General features: G+C 39.8%; 1 protein-coding gene across 1 annotated transcript in view; it reads right to left on the bottom strand.

The window, feature by feature from the left end:
- Positions 1-19,667, bottom strand: part of KCNQ5 (potassium voltage-gated channel subfamily Q member 5) — a 221,007-nt gene that overhangs the window by 106,799 nt on the left and 94,541 nt on the right. Inside the window, exons 6-7 of the mRNA XM_006168334.2 lie at positions 8,448-8,558; positions 1,948-2,043 (exon numbers count right to left, since the gene is read on the bottom strand). Of these exons, the coding sequence (XP_006168396.1) occupies positions 1,948-2,043; positions 8,448-8,558 (207 nt within the window). The remainder of the gene's footprint in view (positions 1-1,947; positions 2,044-8,447; positions 8,559-19,667) is intronic.

Genomic DNA, 19,667 nt, shown 5'->3' with positions numbered 1-19,667 from the left:
GAGAAATCACCCCCCAGGGGGGATGGTCACGCCGCAATCCCTTCTCCTCCATTCTCCTGTTGGCATCTTGGGCACGCACGCACACGCGCCCGGCGTGAGTTTTAAGCCACCGGGTCCGGGACACGAACCGCGGTCGACTACGTGGGAGTCCAGCGACATAGCCATTACGCTAACTGCTGGTTCCCTCATGTGCGTCTTAAAGTGAATGACTCCTCTTTTCATTCTGATTATTGCTTAGCATCAGATTTTAGACTCCTACTGCCTACACATCTTTTCTTGTGAGAAAATAAAGTTTATATTGTCCTTAGTGCCCTTTTAAAATCCAAAAATTAAAACAATGGGGGGCCAGCAGATGGCATAATGGTTATATGACTGGACTCCTACATAGTCAACCACGGTTCAAGTCCCGGACCCAGTGGCTCAAAATTCACGCTGGATTCATGTGCATAGGTGCCCAAAATCCTAAGGGAGAATGGAGGAGAAGGGATTGCAGCAGGGCAATTATCTGGGGCGGTGGGGTGGGGGGTGATTTCTCACTTTCTATCTCTGTCACTTCCTCTCCAGTGAGCACACATGCTGTATGGCAAAAATATCTCTTAAAAAAAGAGAATGATGGGAACTCTCAGTGGTTTAGAACAGAAGTCACATCCAGTGATCTATTTTAAAGAGAATTTATTGTTAGTATTATTATTATTAAATGTGGCCATAGAAAGACAAAGAGAGAGAGGGAAAGTGAGAAAGCAAGCCGCCCATTCTGGGGCTTGCCCATGGTAGGCCGTGTGGAGGTCCGGCGCCTTTAACCACCACAGCACCTGCTGGCCCCCGATGGTCTCTCTTTATGTCGATACAGGTCATTGCAGAACAATTTGTTTTTAAAATTAATATTTCAATTTAGTCGTTAGCTACAAACAGATCTCCTTTATGATATAATTGAGCCACACTCACCCCTCCTTTCCCTAGTTGCAGTTTGCAGGGGATACTGCATGCCACATTCAGAGATAAAGGCTGGGGGAGAGAGCTCATGGTGGTTATCGTCTAACCACTATCCACTCAATCTACAATCTAAATTAAAACGATGCATTTGTTACTACAGTGTGAAGACAGATCTAGCATGATAGAGTGTGACCCCAAACTCCTCGGGTTTAGAAGTCCTGGAGCTTCTGCTCGAGAGGAAGAAACTTTAGATTGTAGAATGCTCTTGTTCATAATTAAATGTCAACACCACATTCTAGATCTAGTGAAAAATATATTTTGTGATTCTTAACCTGGTTCTATTTGTAAAAGATATGTATGGCAAACAGAGAAACATTCTTTTGAGTGCTGAAGCAAATTCTGAGTTATTGATGAGAAAATGAAATGCTAAAAAACACTATGTTATGAGCTAGCTTTAAATAGTAAAATGATAGGTTTTTTAAATTTCATATTCTTATAGATTCCCATCAACTTCTAAAAATAGGATAACTATTTCAAGTTATTGCCCTATATGGCATAAAAACCAGTTCCACACTTACCAAACCTTGACATTCTAAACAAATAGTATTGTTCTTCAGAACAAGGGGCATACATTTGGCTGAGAAAGTAATTTTAATTCAGGGAACAATGCCATGTTCTGCTTCATCACTTAATGATCAATTATGTTTCACCAAGTAATTCATAAGACATAATGAGGTCGTTCCAGGAGCAACACAATCACTAACCTCTGCATGGTCTTTCTGGCATAATCAATCTGCACAATGCAAGGACCATTTACGGCAAACATATATGTTTATATTTGGGAGAAGGAGAACACCTACCCACCTTCAAGACTGTACATTAAGGTCTGACTTCATCTTTTAAAAAGGAACAAAACAGTATCTCTCTAGGCAATGACGCACAGAGGTTGGAAAATGACCCAGCAAGCACTGAGGGAGACAGATGTTGCAGTCTACCTATTAAATTGACGTGTACCTGAATGAGGTTGGCAGCTGGGTTCCTTCTTTTCTCAAAGTGTTTCTGGCGGTGCTGCTCTTGTACTTTTAATGCAAAACCTGAGCCAAGGATGCCCTGAAACAAAATACAAAAATAACACCTTAATAAAAATGAGAAAAATCACTGTTAAATAATACCAACATTAAAAAAAAAAGCCTTGGAAGTGAGAAAACAAATAAAATGTAACCTGTTCATAAACATGCTACTTACTTAAAAAATGCTATTTATATCTATTCTAGCACCATAAACCAATGGTAAGTTGTTCGGCAATATAACAACTTTAGTTCTTTAGGAAATCAATGAGGCATTGTCATTTATTGTCTGTTATGGCATAGTAAGATGCACCATATTTACAAATAAAAATGGCAATAAATTGTGTGCGTGTGTGTGCGTGTGTGTGTGTGTGTGTGTGTGTGGCTTTCTGTTAGACATTGCTTTAGGCCTATAATAGAATGAATGATCTTATCAGTAATAGGATTTATGAGACAAGAATTCAGGTTTTAGAAAGAATTGGTTTTTAATTTGTGAGAGTTCAAGTCTTACTACTGTGGAGATGGGAATATTTCTAGCACTTTGATGAAACTCTGAAAATTTATATTCTTTATCCATGAAATGGAGGAGAAGGGAGGGTTTAAAATCTGTCCCAATTTAGTCCTCCATGATGCTATAATTCTACACCTGCCAACGTAAAGTAAAAGGAGAGGGGACAGTTATCCAGATGAGACAGACAGACATTCAACTTGGATGACAGAAGACTTCACTTTTGCTAGTTTAACAATAAAGATAAGAATAAAGGACCAGTCAGTGGCATGGTGGTTATGGTGGCTCAATCCCACATGGTCAACTGGTTCAAGTCCTAGACCCAGCAACTTGAGAAACATGCCAGGAGCATGTATGTGCATGTGTGCCCAGAATCCTCAAAGAAGAGAGTGTGGCATGATCATCCCCCATGTGAGATAGCTTCGTACTTTCTCTCTGTCTCTTTCCAGCGAGCTCACTCACCCTCTGGCAAATTAAACCCCAAAACAAAAAGATAAAAGCATGGTCCTTTGCCACACACCTTCCTAGTTTCTTCAGTTTTCATCTCACATGTGTAACATTCCTGGCTGTTTTGGTTTTGGCTCACTTATTCAGATTTTGGGGTTAGTAAGATTAGTATTTCCTCCTATGTTTACTTTAGTTTTTTTTTTTTTAAATTTTTTTGGCTAGTTTGCTTTCCATCTGTTTATCATCTCGATCTGCCAAAATTCTGTTTCTTTGATGTTCCTCCCTTTTTTCAGTTCGCTTTGGTCGAACATTTGTGGGATGAAGATGCTTTGTCTGGGCCTTGGGTTGGCTTTCGAAGCTTGCTAAATTCAGTCTCTGAGCTTTGTCTGTAACACTCAACTTTATTGGCATGGGACTTGGAGCTCCACTGCTTTCAAGTTTGTGGGTTTTACTTGCTAGCTATAAATTATTAGCTTTTTATTAAACTTCAAGGCATCTAACCCTTAGGTTAGAGATGAGCATTTTATAAGCACTAAGTCAGTATTTGCCACTGGTAAGAAATGGTTGTTTTTCTTGCCTTTATATTTCTAAAGTAGCTAAAAAATGGTTCAGGCTTCCTGGGAAGGTGGGCGATTTTCATCTGCAGGAGGTGTTATGTCTCGGCTGGATAACGACTTGGCTGAGATATTCTGGGCACTAGATAACCTTTAACCCTTTTTCTTATCTTGAGATTTCACAGTCCTGAGCACATCTGTGACAATGATCAGATGATAAGTAATGCAATCACATATAAAATACATAATAATATAATAATGCTACTTGCTATTAATGAGTGATGATTTATTCTGTTATTAGTCAGTTTAAATGACTGTTCCATTACATGAGAAGTTATATCACAGGTCTGTTTTTCATCTCTCTTTTTTCAGTAACTGTCCTCATGCTGTGTAAATGCTCATTGCATATAGGTTGTGACTGCACAAACTAAGCATTTTAAGAACCTGGTCTCTATAGTCTGGTAGAGTTAAAAGAATGATTTATCTAATTTTATTTATTTATTATTATTATTCAATTTTACAAGAGAGAGAGGCATAGAGAGAGAAAGAGAGGAAGTAAGAAAGCAAGCCAGCAAGTCTGGGATTCGAACGACAATCATCCATGTTGGAGTCCAGCACCTTAACCGCCATGCCAGCTGCCAGCCCCTAGGTTTATAAATTTAAACATTTCTTTTCATTTCCAAATCCAGATCAACTCCAGTCATTTGTAACTCCTAATTTTTTTCTGCTATTTGAGATCATTTAGGAAAGTTTGATTTATTTTCCTTTTTTAAAAATAATTATTTCATTTAACTTTATTTATTTATTTAGATTTGACCAGAATGAGAGAGAGAGAGAGAAAGACAGACAGAGAGAGAGAGAGAGAGAGAGAAAGTGAGAAAGCAAACCGCTAGGTCTGGGACTCAAGTAATGGTTGGTCACGTGGGAGTCCAGCACCCTTAACCACCATGGCCCTTGCTGGCCCCAATTTATTTTCCTTTTAATGTCATTTTCACAAAGTACAAACATATAAGAGAACAGAGACATCAGAATTTATAGCATATATTTAAAATACATATTTTATGCACATACATTATATGCCTTTATGTATAATATATAATCCACTCGTAGGCAGCATAATTCAGAGTTTGTAGATGTCAACAGCAATAGCTACTGCTATTGAGCACTCATTATGTGGATATGTGATCCAGAGTTAAATCCCCTTTGGAAAATAAAGACAGGCTCTACAATAGCACAAATTTAGCTTCTGCCAAGCCAAGATGTGCTGAAAATCACATTGGCATTGCTTAGAAACATATATTAGTAGACGGCAAATGTTTGCTACACATCTCCTGTGCCAGACTGTACATTACAACAGTTATTAAACCAGGTCTGCTCATTGTCTCATTATGGCTTGATCCCAATTTCCTTCCACATCTCTTAGTACACAGTTCAGTGCACCTGGCTAATGCCTGTCAAAATAAAGTCTGTATGAGATACACACCACACACACACACACACACACACACACACACACACACACACCAGGGCTTAAACCTATTATCATCCCTTCAAATATTGACCTCAGTTCTTAGAATTTAAGTTGTATTTTAATTCATTTTCTAAGACTATAAGACTTACCTTTTTAGGCTTTAAACTTTAGTCCTGTGCTGAGAAGTGCAGCATAAACACCAAGTAGAAGGGAGGTATGTTTTGGTGAACATTTAAAATGGTTATCCTAACCTGTACTCCATACATGGTAAACAGGCTACACAGAAACTCTTTTTAAAAACAACTTTTTAAAAAAGTTTAAAGAACATTTTAAAATATTTTATTATGTACAACAATTACATTTGTTACTATTGTTAATTATAGTGGCTGAGATTTACTTATTGAATGGTTAATATCTCCAGTCAAACAGAGTCAGTCATTGTACTAAACTTACCAGCTGGATATCTCTGTGTAAAATTCAGGTTTTTTGTTTTGTTTTGTTTTTAATCATTAAAAAGATACCCTTAGTAGGAGTATCCACTAGGCAAGAAGGATGTACCCTCAAGAGGGAAAAGTCTTGGTTATAAAGGCAGCAAGAGGATGGGAGCCACCTCTGCAAGCTCATTAGCCCAAAGAAGGAATGGGCCTCAGGGAAAGGGACTCTCAGTGAAGCTTGGCTGGGTGGCCTTTGTGACTCTGGAAGTGCAGCAGGCTTTCTGCTTTGAGGGTTAAGGCAGGAAAAGCATCTTTTCTTCTTTCGTCCTTAGGTTTCCAGGGTGGTAGAAAACAGGGGCGGCCCACAATCTACTTTTAACTTTCTCAGCAAAAAGCCAATATGCTCTCCTAAATTTCAATCAAATTACCCTGTCGATAGGCAGAGGCAGGACATAATATTTCCAGCCATCTTTTTTTTTTTAATGCGTATATAGAATATTTATTCTTTCATTTGCTAAGTAAACACTCAGTATCCACTGTGAGGTTGCAGTAAAAGCTTCCAGGTAGAGGCAAGTCTTCTCGGCAATGTATGGGTATGTTCTGTGCAAGGAAGTTCTTCAGACTTCCAACATGTGTTCATTTAATTTGCATATAAAAACTGTAATAAACTTACTGGAAATATTTCCAAAAATGACTCCTCAGTGTCTGATTTTTTTTCCTCACATAGTGACACAGTTCAGCCTCCTTGTGATAGTCCAGAGTTTCATTATGGAGAGTAGGTATTTTGCTGGCTGAATGCAGCCAGCTTCCAGAGGTGGGTTGCCCCTAGTACTAACTAGCCCCAAGTCTTTACACATTTTAAGCATTAATGTCTGCTTGTTTCTTACAGATTTTCCTTTTCTTCTCTTGCTGTTAGTCTTTCACCATCCCTTCCTATTGTAATGTTTGTTCTGATAGCCTCCCTTTGCATTTGCTCTTTATAATCTTCAAACAATTGTGCAACTATATAGGACAGTTTATCAGAATTTTCTCTAAAGGAAGACCAGGTTATGAATTAGGTCTCAAGAGGCTCCCTACGGAACAGCAAATATACCATAGTCTATTTTAATGACCCAGAGGTTGGTTGCTTACTTTCTTGTTCATTGTTTTATGCTGGATCATAGAAGTTGCTCTCTATGTGGCTCAGGACAAACATAAACACAAGAGCAGCAGGTATTTTTTTGGGGGGAAGAAAAACACACCAAGACTACATTTCACTCTACATTTTTAAAGACATTTTCCTGTGGGGAATCTGGTCATTTAGTGGGTCTCCGCTGTTCTAGATTGCTCATATTGCCACAGGAGGTAACTTTGGATGACTAGTTTTGACTCTCCTTGATTTCATCTTTTCTATCATGAAACATGTATTTCTAGATTTATACAGGTTAAGGAAAATTAAACAACACCACTGAGTTTTCTTCATAACAAGCACTTGATTTACATTATCACATTGGTCTTCATGATATTTCTCTGGGCTCAATAATTATTCCTCCATTATATTGGTGAAGAAGTACACTCAAGATCACTGTCTGAGCTGAATTGTACTCCCACTCCCCTGCAAATTCTCATGCAAGAGTCCTTTTTTCCTAAGAACTCAGCAGATGCCCTTATTTGAAGACTGGATCCTTTTAAAGACAATCAACTTAAAATGAAGTCATTAAAATGAGCTCTAATTTTTAAGATTGGTGTCCTCAGAAGAAGAGGAAATTTGGAAACAGAAGATGTAAAGAAACAGTAAGAAGATAGCCATCTGCTGGCCAAGGAGAGAGGCATGAAACAGTTCCTTCTCTTTATGGCTCTCACAGGAGCTAATCACGTCCATCACTTGATTTGGACTTCTAGCCTCCAGAACTGTGAGACAGTAAGTTTTGTTTAGTCACCCGGTCTGTAGTATCTTGTTATAGCAGCCCTAGCATGCTAATACATTCATATAGTTAGTATGTGACAAAAACAGAGGTTGCATACTCAAGCTTATGCATGATCTTTTCAGTCTATTTTCTGTGATTTTGAGTGGTCTGGGGCAGAACTAGGTGGTTGATTCAAAGCTGGACGCTGGTAGCAGGAAGGACAAAAATGTTTTCAACATGCGTTAACAGGCAGAGGAGAAGGCCTGTGCACTAAAGGCTGTGGTGCTGAAAATCCCCATCTGACCTCTCCACTCCCTTGGCTTCCTTTCCAGAGGTGCTCTGGCGTCTCTGTTCGGCAGACACTGCCATAGCATTGGTTTATGTCCTTAGGCACAGCACAACATGCCTGCGGTCACCTCCTTAAGTGGTTTTTTTTTTTTTTTTCTTTTTTACTACTTGCCCCACCTCCACCTCAGGTGGTGTGAACAAAAGTGAGAGCTTGGGCATGGGATCTAATTGTAATAATATGACCTTTAAAGAAACCGCCTTTAAAGAAACAAGAGGATAAAATGATCAGAAAGGCAAGCTTCATTCATTAAGAAGAAAATAATCAGAAGCTGGGGGGAAGATAAATGTGCTCTTCATTGTGATGAGATGCAGAAACTGCTCATTAAGGAAAATCAATAATGATGACACAGAATAAATCATCTCACACACTGAAAACCCTTTAAGGTCACACGCTTTTCACTCAAATTATTCTGAAGAGGAAAATACTCCACTTGTGCACATCCCTCTCTTCAGTTACACACATTACAAGCCCAATTGGAGCCATCCGTTTAAAGAATGTATATTTAAATCTTAACAAATAATTGTAAGTGTAATAGTAGCAGGTTGACATGTAATGTTATCTGAATTACTAGGTCACAAAGACCTAGCAGATATTAAAGTCTCAGGTTAAGTGTCTCCAAGTGACATCCTATTTTATAACTTACCTACCTGGATATATTTAGAAGAGTCAATATTAAGTCAGAAAAATTATATTTGTAAATGATAAAGATATGTTCTCAAGCAAACCAATTTGTGAGCGCTCACTCTATTAAACCCCTAAGACCTCATTTAAATTGCTTTTTGATGCAAAGATACTCACGGCAGGAAGTGCAAAGAAAGAAATGCCGAGGAGTGCAAAGCCTGCAGAAAGCAATCTTCCCAGCCAAGTTAGTGGAGTTTTGTCTCCGTAGCCAATAGTTGTCAATGTAATCTAAAAACAAAATCAACAGAATGTGCAGCTTAAGTACTTGACAGGAGAGTTAGGACCTCTGAACAGGAGGCAAAGCAACGTCCTCACTAAATCTTATTCTACAAGTCTTGCTGGTGCTTTTTATTGCTATGCTTTAGTTTTCCATGACGCAAAACAGGACTTCTCTTTGTTTAAGGAAAGGAATAACCTACATACTTGGTCCTCCCTTATAACACAGTTTTCCATCTTTTCTAAGTGTATTCAAAGAAAGGTTACTTAAGTAAGTGGATAACCATCACTGATTCAGAAGTGATAGCACCATGGATCTAGGACTGGATCAGTACACAGAACAATAACTTATGCTCATTAAGGCTGTTCATTCACTACTTGGCAGGCGTTTCCTGAATGTCTGGGGGGGTACAAGGCATGTGTTATGATTTGTAGTGGAACAAAAATGAGAGGTACAGAGTTCTTGTCCTAAGGTATTTATGACATAGTAAGGGAGACATGTCACACATAAATAATTAAGACAAAATAGGGCAAGACAGGCGTATGATGGAGGCACAAATAACCTGCTATGAGAATTCAAGGAACAGATTGGCTATTACTAACTCGAGGGGTCACGGAGTCTTTACTGGGGAGATATCATTATACAAGGACTGTGATGAGGGGTAACATTTTGAGAACCAGAAACGACAAAGAAAGTGATCTAGGATGGGAAACAGGTGACCAGCTGCACAGCAGTGAAATAAATAGGGGCAAGTTCTGGAATATATAAGTTGTTCAACTGAGTTAGAGCTTAGAGAATCTGAAGAGAATAAGTGGCCTGTGCGATTTCTTTCTGTTAATGTTTTATAGATTTTTGGCATATAGGTCTTTCACCTGTTTGGTTTAATTAAGCATTTTATTTACTACCTATATTGCAAATGGAATTTTTCCCCCTAGATTTCTTTTTTAAAAAGTTTGTTGCTAGCATATAAAAACACTTCTAATTTCTTTTTCTTTTTTTTTCATATATATGGTTTTATTTAAACTTCCTTACATTGCTGATCTAGAAAGAAATTATTATGAATTTTTTAGGTGAGGAAAATAAGGCTCAAATAGATGACGTGATTAACTTGAAGTTACAGAGGAAAACACTCCTAATGTCGGTGTGTTGACTTTGTACCTTGAAAATTTACTGTATACTTATTAGTTCTAACAGTTTTTTTGTGTGAAATTTTTGGAGTTTTCTATGTATAGTAGTCCTATTTTATCTGGGGCTTTGCTTTCTGTTCTTCCGGTTACCTGCAGTCAGTTGTGGTCTGAAAGTAGGTTGACAACAGTACAATGAGCTATTGAGAGAGACACTACATTCATGTAACTTTTATAACAATATATTATTATAATTGTTATATTTTATTAATTATTTTATTACACTCCTATTCTACATAATTTATAAATTAAGCTCTTACACCCATGAAAGGGTCCTTAAATGATGTACGTAATGCTTTTAGAAACTTAAATTATGGCAGAAAATATATAGAATAGAGTGAAAGAGGGAAAAATGAGAGGTGCAGCGATCAACTAAGAGACACGAGTGGGAGTGGGGATTGAATAGACATGTTTAGGAAGCTCAGTAGGAATACATATATAGATTGTCTGGAATGACGAGGAAGACTATGTTAACAATGACTTGAAAATTTCAAGTAAGAAGATGGTCGCACCATAAATAAAAATAGGATACTAAAAAAAAAGAAGGGTTTGAGGCAAAAGCAGAGTTTAGCTTTGCAAATAATGGTTATTTATTGTTATTTTTAAAAGTTTATTTTATTTATTCCTTCTGTGTGTTAGAAAGCCAGAGGGGAGAGAGAGAGAGAGAAGCACCCACAGCAGGTCTTAGATGCTGTGATCCACCCCAGCCTTCAGCCAGTCCTGGATTATGGGAAAGTGTGTACCTGGCACACCAAGGAGGTCACTAGCCTTAAGTCAGGAACCTTCCTGTGTAGGACTGCATTGCAGAGTATTGCGTTTTACCACTGCATCACCGTCTGGACCCAAATAATGGTCATTAAAATGTCAGTACGGGGGAACCAGCAGTTAGCGTAATGGCTATGTCATTGAACTCCCACGTAGTCAACAGCAGTTCATGTCCTGGACCCAGTGGCTTAAAACTCACGCCGGGCGCGTGTGCGTGTGTGCCCAAGATCCCGAGAGGAGAATGGAGGAGAAGGGATTGCGGCGTGACCATCCCTCCTGAGGGGTGATTTCTCACTTTCTGTCTCTCTGTCTCTCTCTGTCTGTCTGGCGAGCGCATGCGCCCTATAGCGAAAACCTCTCCAAAAAAAAAAAAAAAAAAAGTCAGTATGGGTCCATTAGGTGAGCATAGTGGTTAACACGCTGGACTCTCACATAGTTGATTGCAGTTCAAGTCCTGGACCTGGTGACTTGACATTTGCACTGGGAGGATATGTGTACATATCCAAAATTCTGAAAGGAGAATGGAGGAGAAGGATTGTGATGTGACCATTATGCCTGGGGCGTGATGCCTCACTTTCTAACTCTCTGTGTCTCTGCAAGTGCATGTGCCCTATGGCAAAAACCTCTTAAAAAAAAGTGTCTATGACTCTGATGTAGAAATGTCTAGCAGAAAATTGAGAATGAGACCATGAATTCTGAGAGAGGGATTGGGTTTGGTATGAAATTTGAGTTTTGGTATAGCGTACGGATGATTGTTAAAGACTTGCTCATAAATGAGACTGCAAAGGGTGCACAGAAAGGGTCCAAGAACACCTCACCCATGAAAAGATAGAAAGAGAAGGAAGAGGAAAGGAAGGGAAAGGAAAGGAAAGAGGAAAGAAAAGAGGAAAGGAAAGGAAAGGGAGAGGATATAACCTTTTCTTGGATTGTCTGAAATAGTTCGTAATAGTATGCATTTGTTATTCTGTCTGTCATCAAAAGAGCACTTCGCCTAAAAACAGGTCTGATTATTCTCCTTTGAAGGAGGAGTAAGGGGCAGAAATAAGAAAGAGGGAGATGGTCTCTATAATTCAGATCTTTCAGAAGCTTTCAGTTCAACAGACTGTCCCTATCTGGAAGCACTCCTCTCTTCACTTCTGTTACTTTTCCTTTATATCCTTGGGGTCTCCTCCTACTCTTTCATTCTTTGAATGTTGGATTCTTAAGGTTCGCTTCTAGGTCTTTTTGTCTCTTTATAACACTTTATTCTTTTTGAACTTTCTTTCAATTCCCTCTTTTTCTCTCTTACCAGGTGATTTTAAAATTTCTCATGGATTTAAATAGCATTTTTATGCATAACACACAAAATTTATACCTCTAGGCCCGCCACTGAACTCTGGATTTACATATCTGTTACTGATATTTTTATTTGGATGTTGCACAGTGAATTAAGCTTAATGTGTCTAAAACAGAACTCTTACTTGACTCAAAATGTCAGTCCTTTAAATATATCCCTTCTCACCATTTTTTTTTCCAGAGGGATTTTTGCTATAGGATGTGCACACTCATCGGAGAGACAGAGAGACAGAAAGTGAGAAATCAACCCCCACCCGGGGGGGTGGGTGGCTGTGCTGCATTCCTTTTGCTTCCATACTACTCTCAGGATCTTGGGGATGCACATGCACCCAGTGTGAGTTTTAAGCCGCCAAGTCCAGGACTTGAACCATGGTTGATACGTGACATAACCACGGAGTCCAGTGGCATAACCATTACGCCATCTGCTGGTCCATCCCTACTCATCTAAATAAAAAATACCACCGTCCAGCCAGGCCCTGTCAGAAGCTTAGCAAGCATCCTAATTGCTGCTATCCCTCAGTAAGTCTATTTCTTTCAGTAAGTCTGCTGAGTTCACCTTCCTAAGATCTGCTAAGATCCACCTGCTAAATCCTCAAACATCCCCTTCTATCTTTGCTTCCACCACCATAGACCAGGCTGCTACAGTAGACTTCTTTTCTTAAAGAATTATTTTATTTTAATTTATTATTATGAGTATTTATTTTTAAACATTTGACCATAGAGGGAGAGAAGGAAAGTGAGAAAGCAAGCCAGCAGGTTTTGAACTTGAACTGCAGTCAACCATGTAGGACTCTTACTTACTCTGTTTTGGCTCTTGCCTTCCTCTAGCTCCTTTGTCACATGCCTGTAGAGGTATCATTTTCTCCCCCTTAAAAATCCTTCAATGGCTCCCTACTGACTAAACTCCTCACCATAATTTGCATGATCTCCTCTAAACTCCTCACCATAATTTGCATGACCTAGTCACTGTCTGTCTCTCCGAGATCACCCTGATCACACCCTTGCTCACTGCACTTTAACCATGCTAGACTTTTAGCTTCTTTTTTTTTCCTTTTTTTTTTTTTGAGAGATTTTTGCTATAGGGCGCGTGCGCTCGCCAGAAAGACAGAGAGAGACAGAGAGATAGAAAGCGAGAAATCACCCCCCAGGGAGGATGGCCACACCGCAATCCCTTCTCCTCCATTCTCCTCTCGGAATCTTGGGCATGCATGCACATGCCCCTGGAGTGAGTTTTAAGCCACCGGGTTCGGGACACGAACTGCGGTTGACTACGTGGGAATCCAGCGACATAGCCATTATGCTAACTGCTGGTCCCGACTTTTAGCTTCTTAAACACCAGGATTTCTCTGCCTCAGAACCTTTGCACATGCTATTCCCTTAGTTGGAATAACTTTTTTCTCCACTCTTGCTGAGGCTTCTTCTGATCCTTCAGGTCATCCAATAGACTCCCTCCGCAGAAAAGCTTTTCCTGTCCACCCTGTCTAAAATAGAGCCTCTGGTTACTCTCTATTTCAGCTACTTATTTATTTTTAAGATTTATTAAAATTTTTTTCTTTATTCATCATAGAGTAAAAGTAAGAGGGAGGGAGAGAGAGGCCCCTTCTACAGGGTTTGGATGGGATTTTTTTTTTGGAGAGGTTTTCGCTATAGGGTGCGTGCGCTCGCCAGACAGACAGAGAGAGACAGAGAGACAGAAAGCGAGAAATCACCCCCCAGGGGGGATGGTCATGCCGCAATCCCTTCTCCTCCATTCTCTTCTCAGGATCTTGGGCATGCACGCACACGCGCCCGGCGTGAGTTTTAAGCCACCGGGTCCGGGACACGAACCGCGGTCGACTACGTGGGAGTCCAGCGACATAGTCATTATGCTAACTGCTGGTTCTCAGGGATTTTGAGCACTTGTGCACATGTCCAGCATGTTTCTTGGTGACCAGGTCAGAGATTCAAACCTTGGTTGCCATGTGGAATCCAGGTTCTCTTGAGAAGCACGCTACTGCTACATTGTGGAGTCGTCCGTCCTTATTTCTTAATGGTATTTATCACAAGTGGTAGTTTACTGTATTTTTCTTTGTGGAAGGGTACCCATTTCCTTTACTAGAAGGAGGAGCCATGTATTATTCTTTGTTATCTCCCCAAATTCTAGTATGGTGATTGCCACAAAGTAGGAAAAACTTAACAAATATTGAGTAAATAAATGGAGAATCTTTTCAAGAACATTGACAACAAATAGAGTGAGAAATACAGGGCAAAAATTCAGAGAAATTCTCAACTTGAGGGAAGGCTTTTTAGGCTATATTTGTGCGTGTTTGCACAGAGGCCGAGATTGAAGAAAAGGTGGTAGCTATATGATGGGATAAAGTGCCCAAGCGGGGAGGCAATAGGGTCAAGGGCACAGTTGGAGGGATTCGTGGGGCTGCAGGAAAGGACAGCGCTTCTTTTCTCAGGAGCCTGATGTAGATGTGGTGTGAGGGAATGCAGGAGAGGAAATGCTGGGTGTCAGTTCCTCTAGTTCCAGTGAAAGGGAAGGTGGGATCATGAATAGGGAGTTGAGACTCAGAAAAGATGAAAAAGCTTGGGGCTCTGAGATGGGGAGAGGATATCAAATAGAACTCAACAAAAGGCCTATTAGGTGGAAGAACTCATCTGAGAAAATTTGTGCAGAACTTCATAGTCAAGGTAATCGAATGTCACCAGCATTATCAGCAATGGCTCTCAAAGGAATTCCATTGAACTACAGAAAAAAAAAAATTTCTGGGTCAATTTTAGTACAGGCTCCTAATCTTAAATATGGGGGAAAGATTTTGCTCTATTATACTTTTCTTGCAAAACAGCTTAATCCTCTTACCATAGTTTATAAATAATTACAGACCTAAGGATAAATGTCAAGATTTGGACACAGCAAAAATGCTACGTTTCACGGATTGCTTTATGTTCCAGTAATATATTTGTGTTATTCTGCTTGGCCCAGTGTTCGGAGAGTAGGCTTCAAACTGCTGCATCTGATTCTGAAGAATAGTACGCAGCTAAGTGACAATGTGCTTGGTGTTTTAGACGGAGTGGAAAAGAAGGCCTGCTGGCTTTCATTCTGAATTTAGAGCTGCCCTTTTCTCTTACAGAGGTGGTATGTGAAGGAGACTGGAGTTTTGTGAACTCTGATAGCAGTGGGAGTCTCTCTGGGATGGGCAAGGGCTCTGTCCATCTTTTCTCTGCACTCTGGGTCGGGCTTCTGGGATTACCATATACCATGGAGTGCAAGGGATCTGAATAACCAGCAGCTGAATATCCGATTTCTAAAACTTGCTTCATGCTAATTTAAAGGAGCTTGGAAATTTCATGATTGGAAGCTTCGGCACATTTCTTACCTGGCTAGGTTGGGAATAGTCTAGAAATGGGGTGGGAGTTTTGCCCCCCTCTGTGCCTGGGATGGAGCAAGTGGGATCACCCTTGCTTCTTTCTTGGAGAGTGCATCATTTTGCTTCTGTGTGTGCAAAGGGGACAATGGGGCTTCATGACATGAATAGAGAGGTAGCACCAGACATGAGATTATGAAGGTTCTAAGGCACACTTAGAAAAAAAGAAAATGTTAGTCTTCTCCAGAAACTCACAGTGACCCAGCTACTTAACCTACCTACTGATTTTTAAGGCAGGGGCTGGCTGCATTCCATAAAACCATCTTTAAAAGAATCTTACATAGATATTCATTGCTTTTCTGGACTTTCAGGTTGAACTGGCCTTGAAATGCCACCAAATATCCTTGGAACAGTAAAACTGTATTATGTTTCTTTTCTTTTTTCTAGGTCTCAGAAGGTCCTGTTATGTTCATCAGCTGAGTCTCTTAGACACAAACCAAATATCAGAAATCCTCTTGGTGCTTATCCTTCCATTTTTGTACTAAACAATACACCCATTTCCACATTCCAGGAATCTTGTGGATATTTCGATGGCTAAACTCAGTAATGATTAGTTTCCTTAGGTTCAGAGTCATAGAAAAGACCAGACCAAACCCCAAAGGCACCAGTTCTCCAAGACACTTCATCTTATTTTGGAGAATCTTGGGAGGCTGCACATGGGATACCCAGGGGGTTGGAGGAAAACATCCCTCGGCTTCATGGTTGAATTGGGTGATGGGGCAGTTAATTCACTTTTTGGAAAATATCTTCATGGATCTTAAGACACAGCAGCATCCTGTTGGAATGGTATGACAAGAGAACTTACGATATTATATTATTATCTCATCATCTCCATAGTATAGCTGTCCCATACTAAAATTCTAAGTCAGAGGGCAGGGGTGAGTTATTATTTATAATATATAGTTAATACAGTGAAGTGGGCTGCAAGAGATTAAAGCATAATAGCTGATTTTGGAAAGCCTAAATCTATCATTGGAGTAGTGTTATAATAATGAAAAACAAACAAGAAATGTACCTCCCCCGAAATACCAGTCTCTTTAGATTGGGGATCCAACATTAAGTAAGTAATATAGTTCCCTTAATGATAACTCTATCTCTCCATGTTGTAATATTTCTTGCCAGGCCTACATGTGTACATGGTATTAGGGTGCAAAGGTTGAGCCCAGTGGGTGACAGTGCTAGAATTGAACTCAGTGATTGTTCATCTTGGGTGAGCCATGAGGATGCTTCATGACTGCACACAGGCTCGGTAGGTGGGGATGACAGGGATCGGGTGGGATCAATGTGACAGAAAGAACTAAAGTATGGTCGGTTAACGGGTTCTCTTTGTACTCATACATTTTTGATAATTTCTGAGTCAAAGCATTTAATTCTCTTCTAACATACATTGTGTTGAAAGTGAGTCATAATACATTAGACTTTTACTCTGCATAGCAAATGTGTTCCAAGGAATGAGTTGAACCATAGGACAGTTGAATCAATGTGAAATAAATGATCTCTTGAGAGAATCATGTTATTCTTTGTAGGTAAGATGATTTTCTGGCATTATATATTAACACATGATCCTTCTTAATTGAAATTTCTGTTATGGCTAGTTAATGTCTTAGTCACAAATTTAATTAAGGCATACAATCACAAAGAGATACATATATGTCAACTATTTTAACTTAAAACATGGAAATGTGGGACCAGCAGTTAGTGTAATGACTATGTTGCTGAACTCTCATGTAACGGATCATGGTTCATGTCCCGGACCCGGTGGCTTAAACTCATGCCGGGTGCATGTGCGTGCGTGCCCAAGATCCTGAGAGGAGAATGGAGGAGAAGGGATTGCAGCGTGGCCATCCCCCCTGGGGGGTGATTTCTCGCTTTCTACCTCTCTGTCTCTCTTTGTCTTTCTGGCAAGCGCAGAAAAACCTCTCCAAAAAACAAACAAACAAACGATAAAACCATGGAAATGTATTGGGCTATCGGGAAAGTCATGATACAGTTTTGCATAAACAGCAAAATACATCATGGCTTTCCCAACAATCTCATACTTTCATTTACCAACATTTTTGATAAAGAATGTATTCTGCAATTGGGGTTCTGCCTCATCCTTTTTGTATAAACCTTACCCATAAGCCAACATTTATTTTACTTAACTTTAGTGTTTTTAAACTAAAAAATATAAACTTTTGTGACACCATCTGAGTACAGGTAACCTGTGTTTGAATGCTTGCAAAGAGTCAGTGTGCTCAGTGTAAGAAATGAGAAACAGAACCGATGAGGTAGTCCTTTATACAGTATTTTGAGAATAATTTTATTTTTGACCTAGTTCCAGAGTTTACAAGAGACATTCTGATTAATGTATGCTGGGTAGATTAAATTTTTATGAAAAAAATCTTTCATTATAATTCCTACTCATTGACTTTTAAATATGGTATTTACAGTATCATTGGAAAGGTTGCAAAGTTTTGGAATTACTTTTTTTTTTTTTTGGACAGGTTTTCACTATAGGGCGCATGTGCTCGCCAGACAGATAGAGAGAGACATAGAGACAGAAAGCGAGAAATCACCCCTCAGGGAGGATGATGATGCCACAATCCCTTCTTCTCCATTCTCCTCTCGGGATCTTGGGCACGCATGCACATGCGCCTGGCATGAGTTCTAAGTCACTGGGTCCGGGATGCAAACCGCGGTCGACTATGTGGGAGTCCAGCGATATAGCCATTACGCCAACTGCTGGTTCCCTGGAATTACTTTTAAAAATTAAAAGGCAACTTAAAAATAAGTTAGCTCCTTCAGGGCAGTTTTAGGTAGAGCAATGCTCTCATTAAGTGAGACAAGGCCACATTTTCTGGTCTGAGGTGGAGGCTAGCATCTGAGTTCTCACCCGGCAGCGTGACAGCCAGGTCAGGGTTTAAGCAGGTACAGCCCACTTCACCAGGTTGGCCTTCTCAGCAAGCCTCAGGAATCTTTGGGCCTTCTCTGAAATAGGGTTTTTTACTTGAAGCTGATGGGGCAGATGGAAACAACTCAGAAAAAAATTTGCCCTCACATGTGCGTGCGTGCCCAAGGTCCTGAGAGGAGAATGGAGGAGAAAGGGTTGAGGCGTGGCCATCCCCCAGGGGGGTGATTTCTCACTTTCTGTCTCTCTGTCTCTCTCTGTCTATCTGGCGAGTGCACGCACCCTATAGCAAAAACCTCTAAAAAAAAAAAAAAACAATTTGCCCTCAAGTTCCATATGCTCGGTTGCAGTCACATAGGTGTTTTGTTTTGTTTTGTTTTTGTTTTTGTTTTTGTTTTTGTCAGAAATTTATTTTCTGAAAATTGGTAGGTTGACCAATGTCGGTATCATTGTAGTAGCAAAGTCTGAGGTGGCATGGAGGCATCTTTAGCAACCAAGAATTCTTTCTCAGAAATAATACTGCACAACAAATGCAAATTTGGGTCCACCGTATCTTTTATGTATTTATGTATGTATGTATGTATGTATGTATGTATGTATGTATTTATTTATTTATTTATGCCAGAGAGCATGTGTGCTTGCTCTGGTGGGGAGAGAGAGTGAGATAGAAAGCAAGAAAGTATGCCCGGGGTAGGGGGAGATCATACTGCAATCCCTTCTCCTTTCTCTGTCCTTATGGGATTTTTGGGACTGTTGGAGCACTGGGTCCAGGACTTGGACTGGGTGGTCAGCCATGAGGGATGCAGCAGCCTTTACCACCAGGCCATCACAATTTCTTTTACTAAGCCTTTGTGGGGGGGATGAAACCCATGGCATCAATTTGGATGTACAATTGTTGAGTACAAAGAACACTACATTAATACTAGAGCCTCTTGGAGTTGGCAGGTGACATGGTGGTTAGGGGCACTGGACTCCCACATGGCCAGCCTGGGTTCAAGTCCCAGACCTGGTGGCTTGCTTTCTCACTTTCCATCTCTCTTTCTCTCTCTCTGCCCCTATCTGGTCAAATTAAAACAAAAATAAATAAAGTTAAGTAAAATAATTTTTTTAAATAAAAAAATAGAGCCTTCAGTATGGTTTGCTTTGAGAAAGACTAAGATTTTAAGGATGATTTTCTAGTCTAACTCTGGCTGATGTAAAATTCTTCTGTATGCCTAAAGTAATCATTTTAAGCACAAGGCTTACTTAGGTGGTCTGAATTCAGATACTTACTCAAGAGTAGATTTATACTATCTGTTGCTGTATGCATCAATTTTTTTTTTTAGATTCACATTACTATCTTCCTCATGGAATAACAATAAATAGGAGACAAGCTGGCCTTCAAGAACAGGTCATTACCAGAAAAAATTACTTCAGAAAAATCTGATCTTAAGTTACTTCAGAATAAGTTAAAGCAAATCAAAATGAGAAAAAAATAATAACAGAAAAGGAGATAATAGAAAACAACTCTAGGAAAACCTGTTCGTAAATTATTCT

Source organism: Tupaia chinensis, unplaced genomic scaffold (assembly GCF_000334495.1).
Source record: "Tupaia chinensis unplaced genomic scaffold, TupChi_1.0 Scaffold145685_1, whole genome shotgun sequence".
NCBI classification, from domain to species: Eukaryota; Metazoa; Chordata; class Mammalia; order Scandentia; family Tupaiidae; genus Tupaia; species Tupaia belangeri.
The sequence above is the reverse complement of the archived record's forward strand: the minus strand, read 5'-3'. Positions and strand labels throughout refer to the sequence as shown.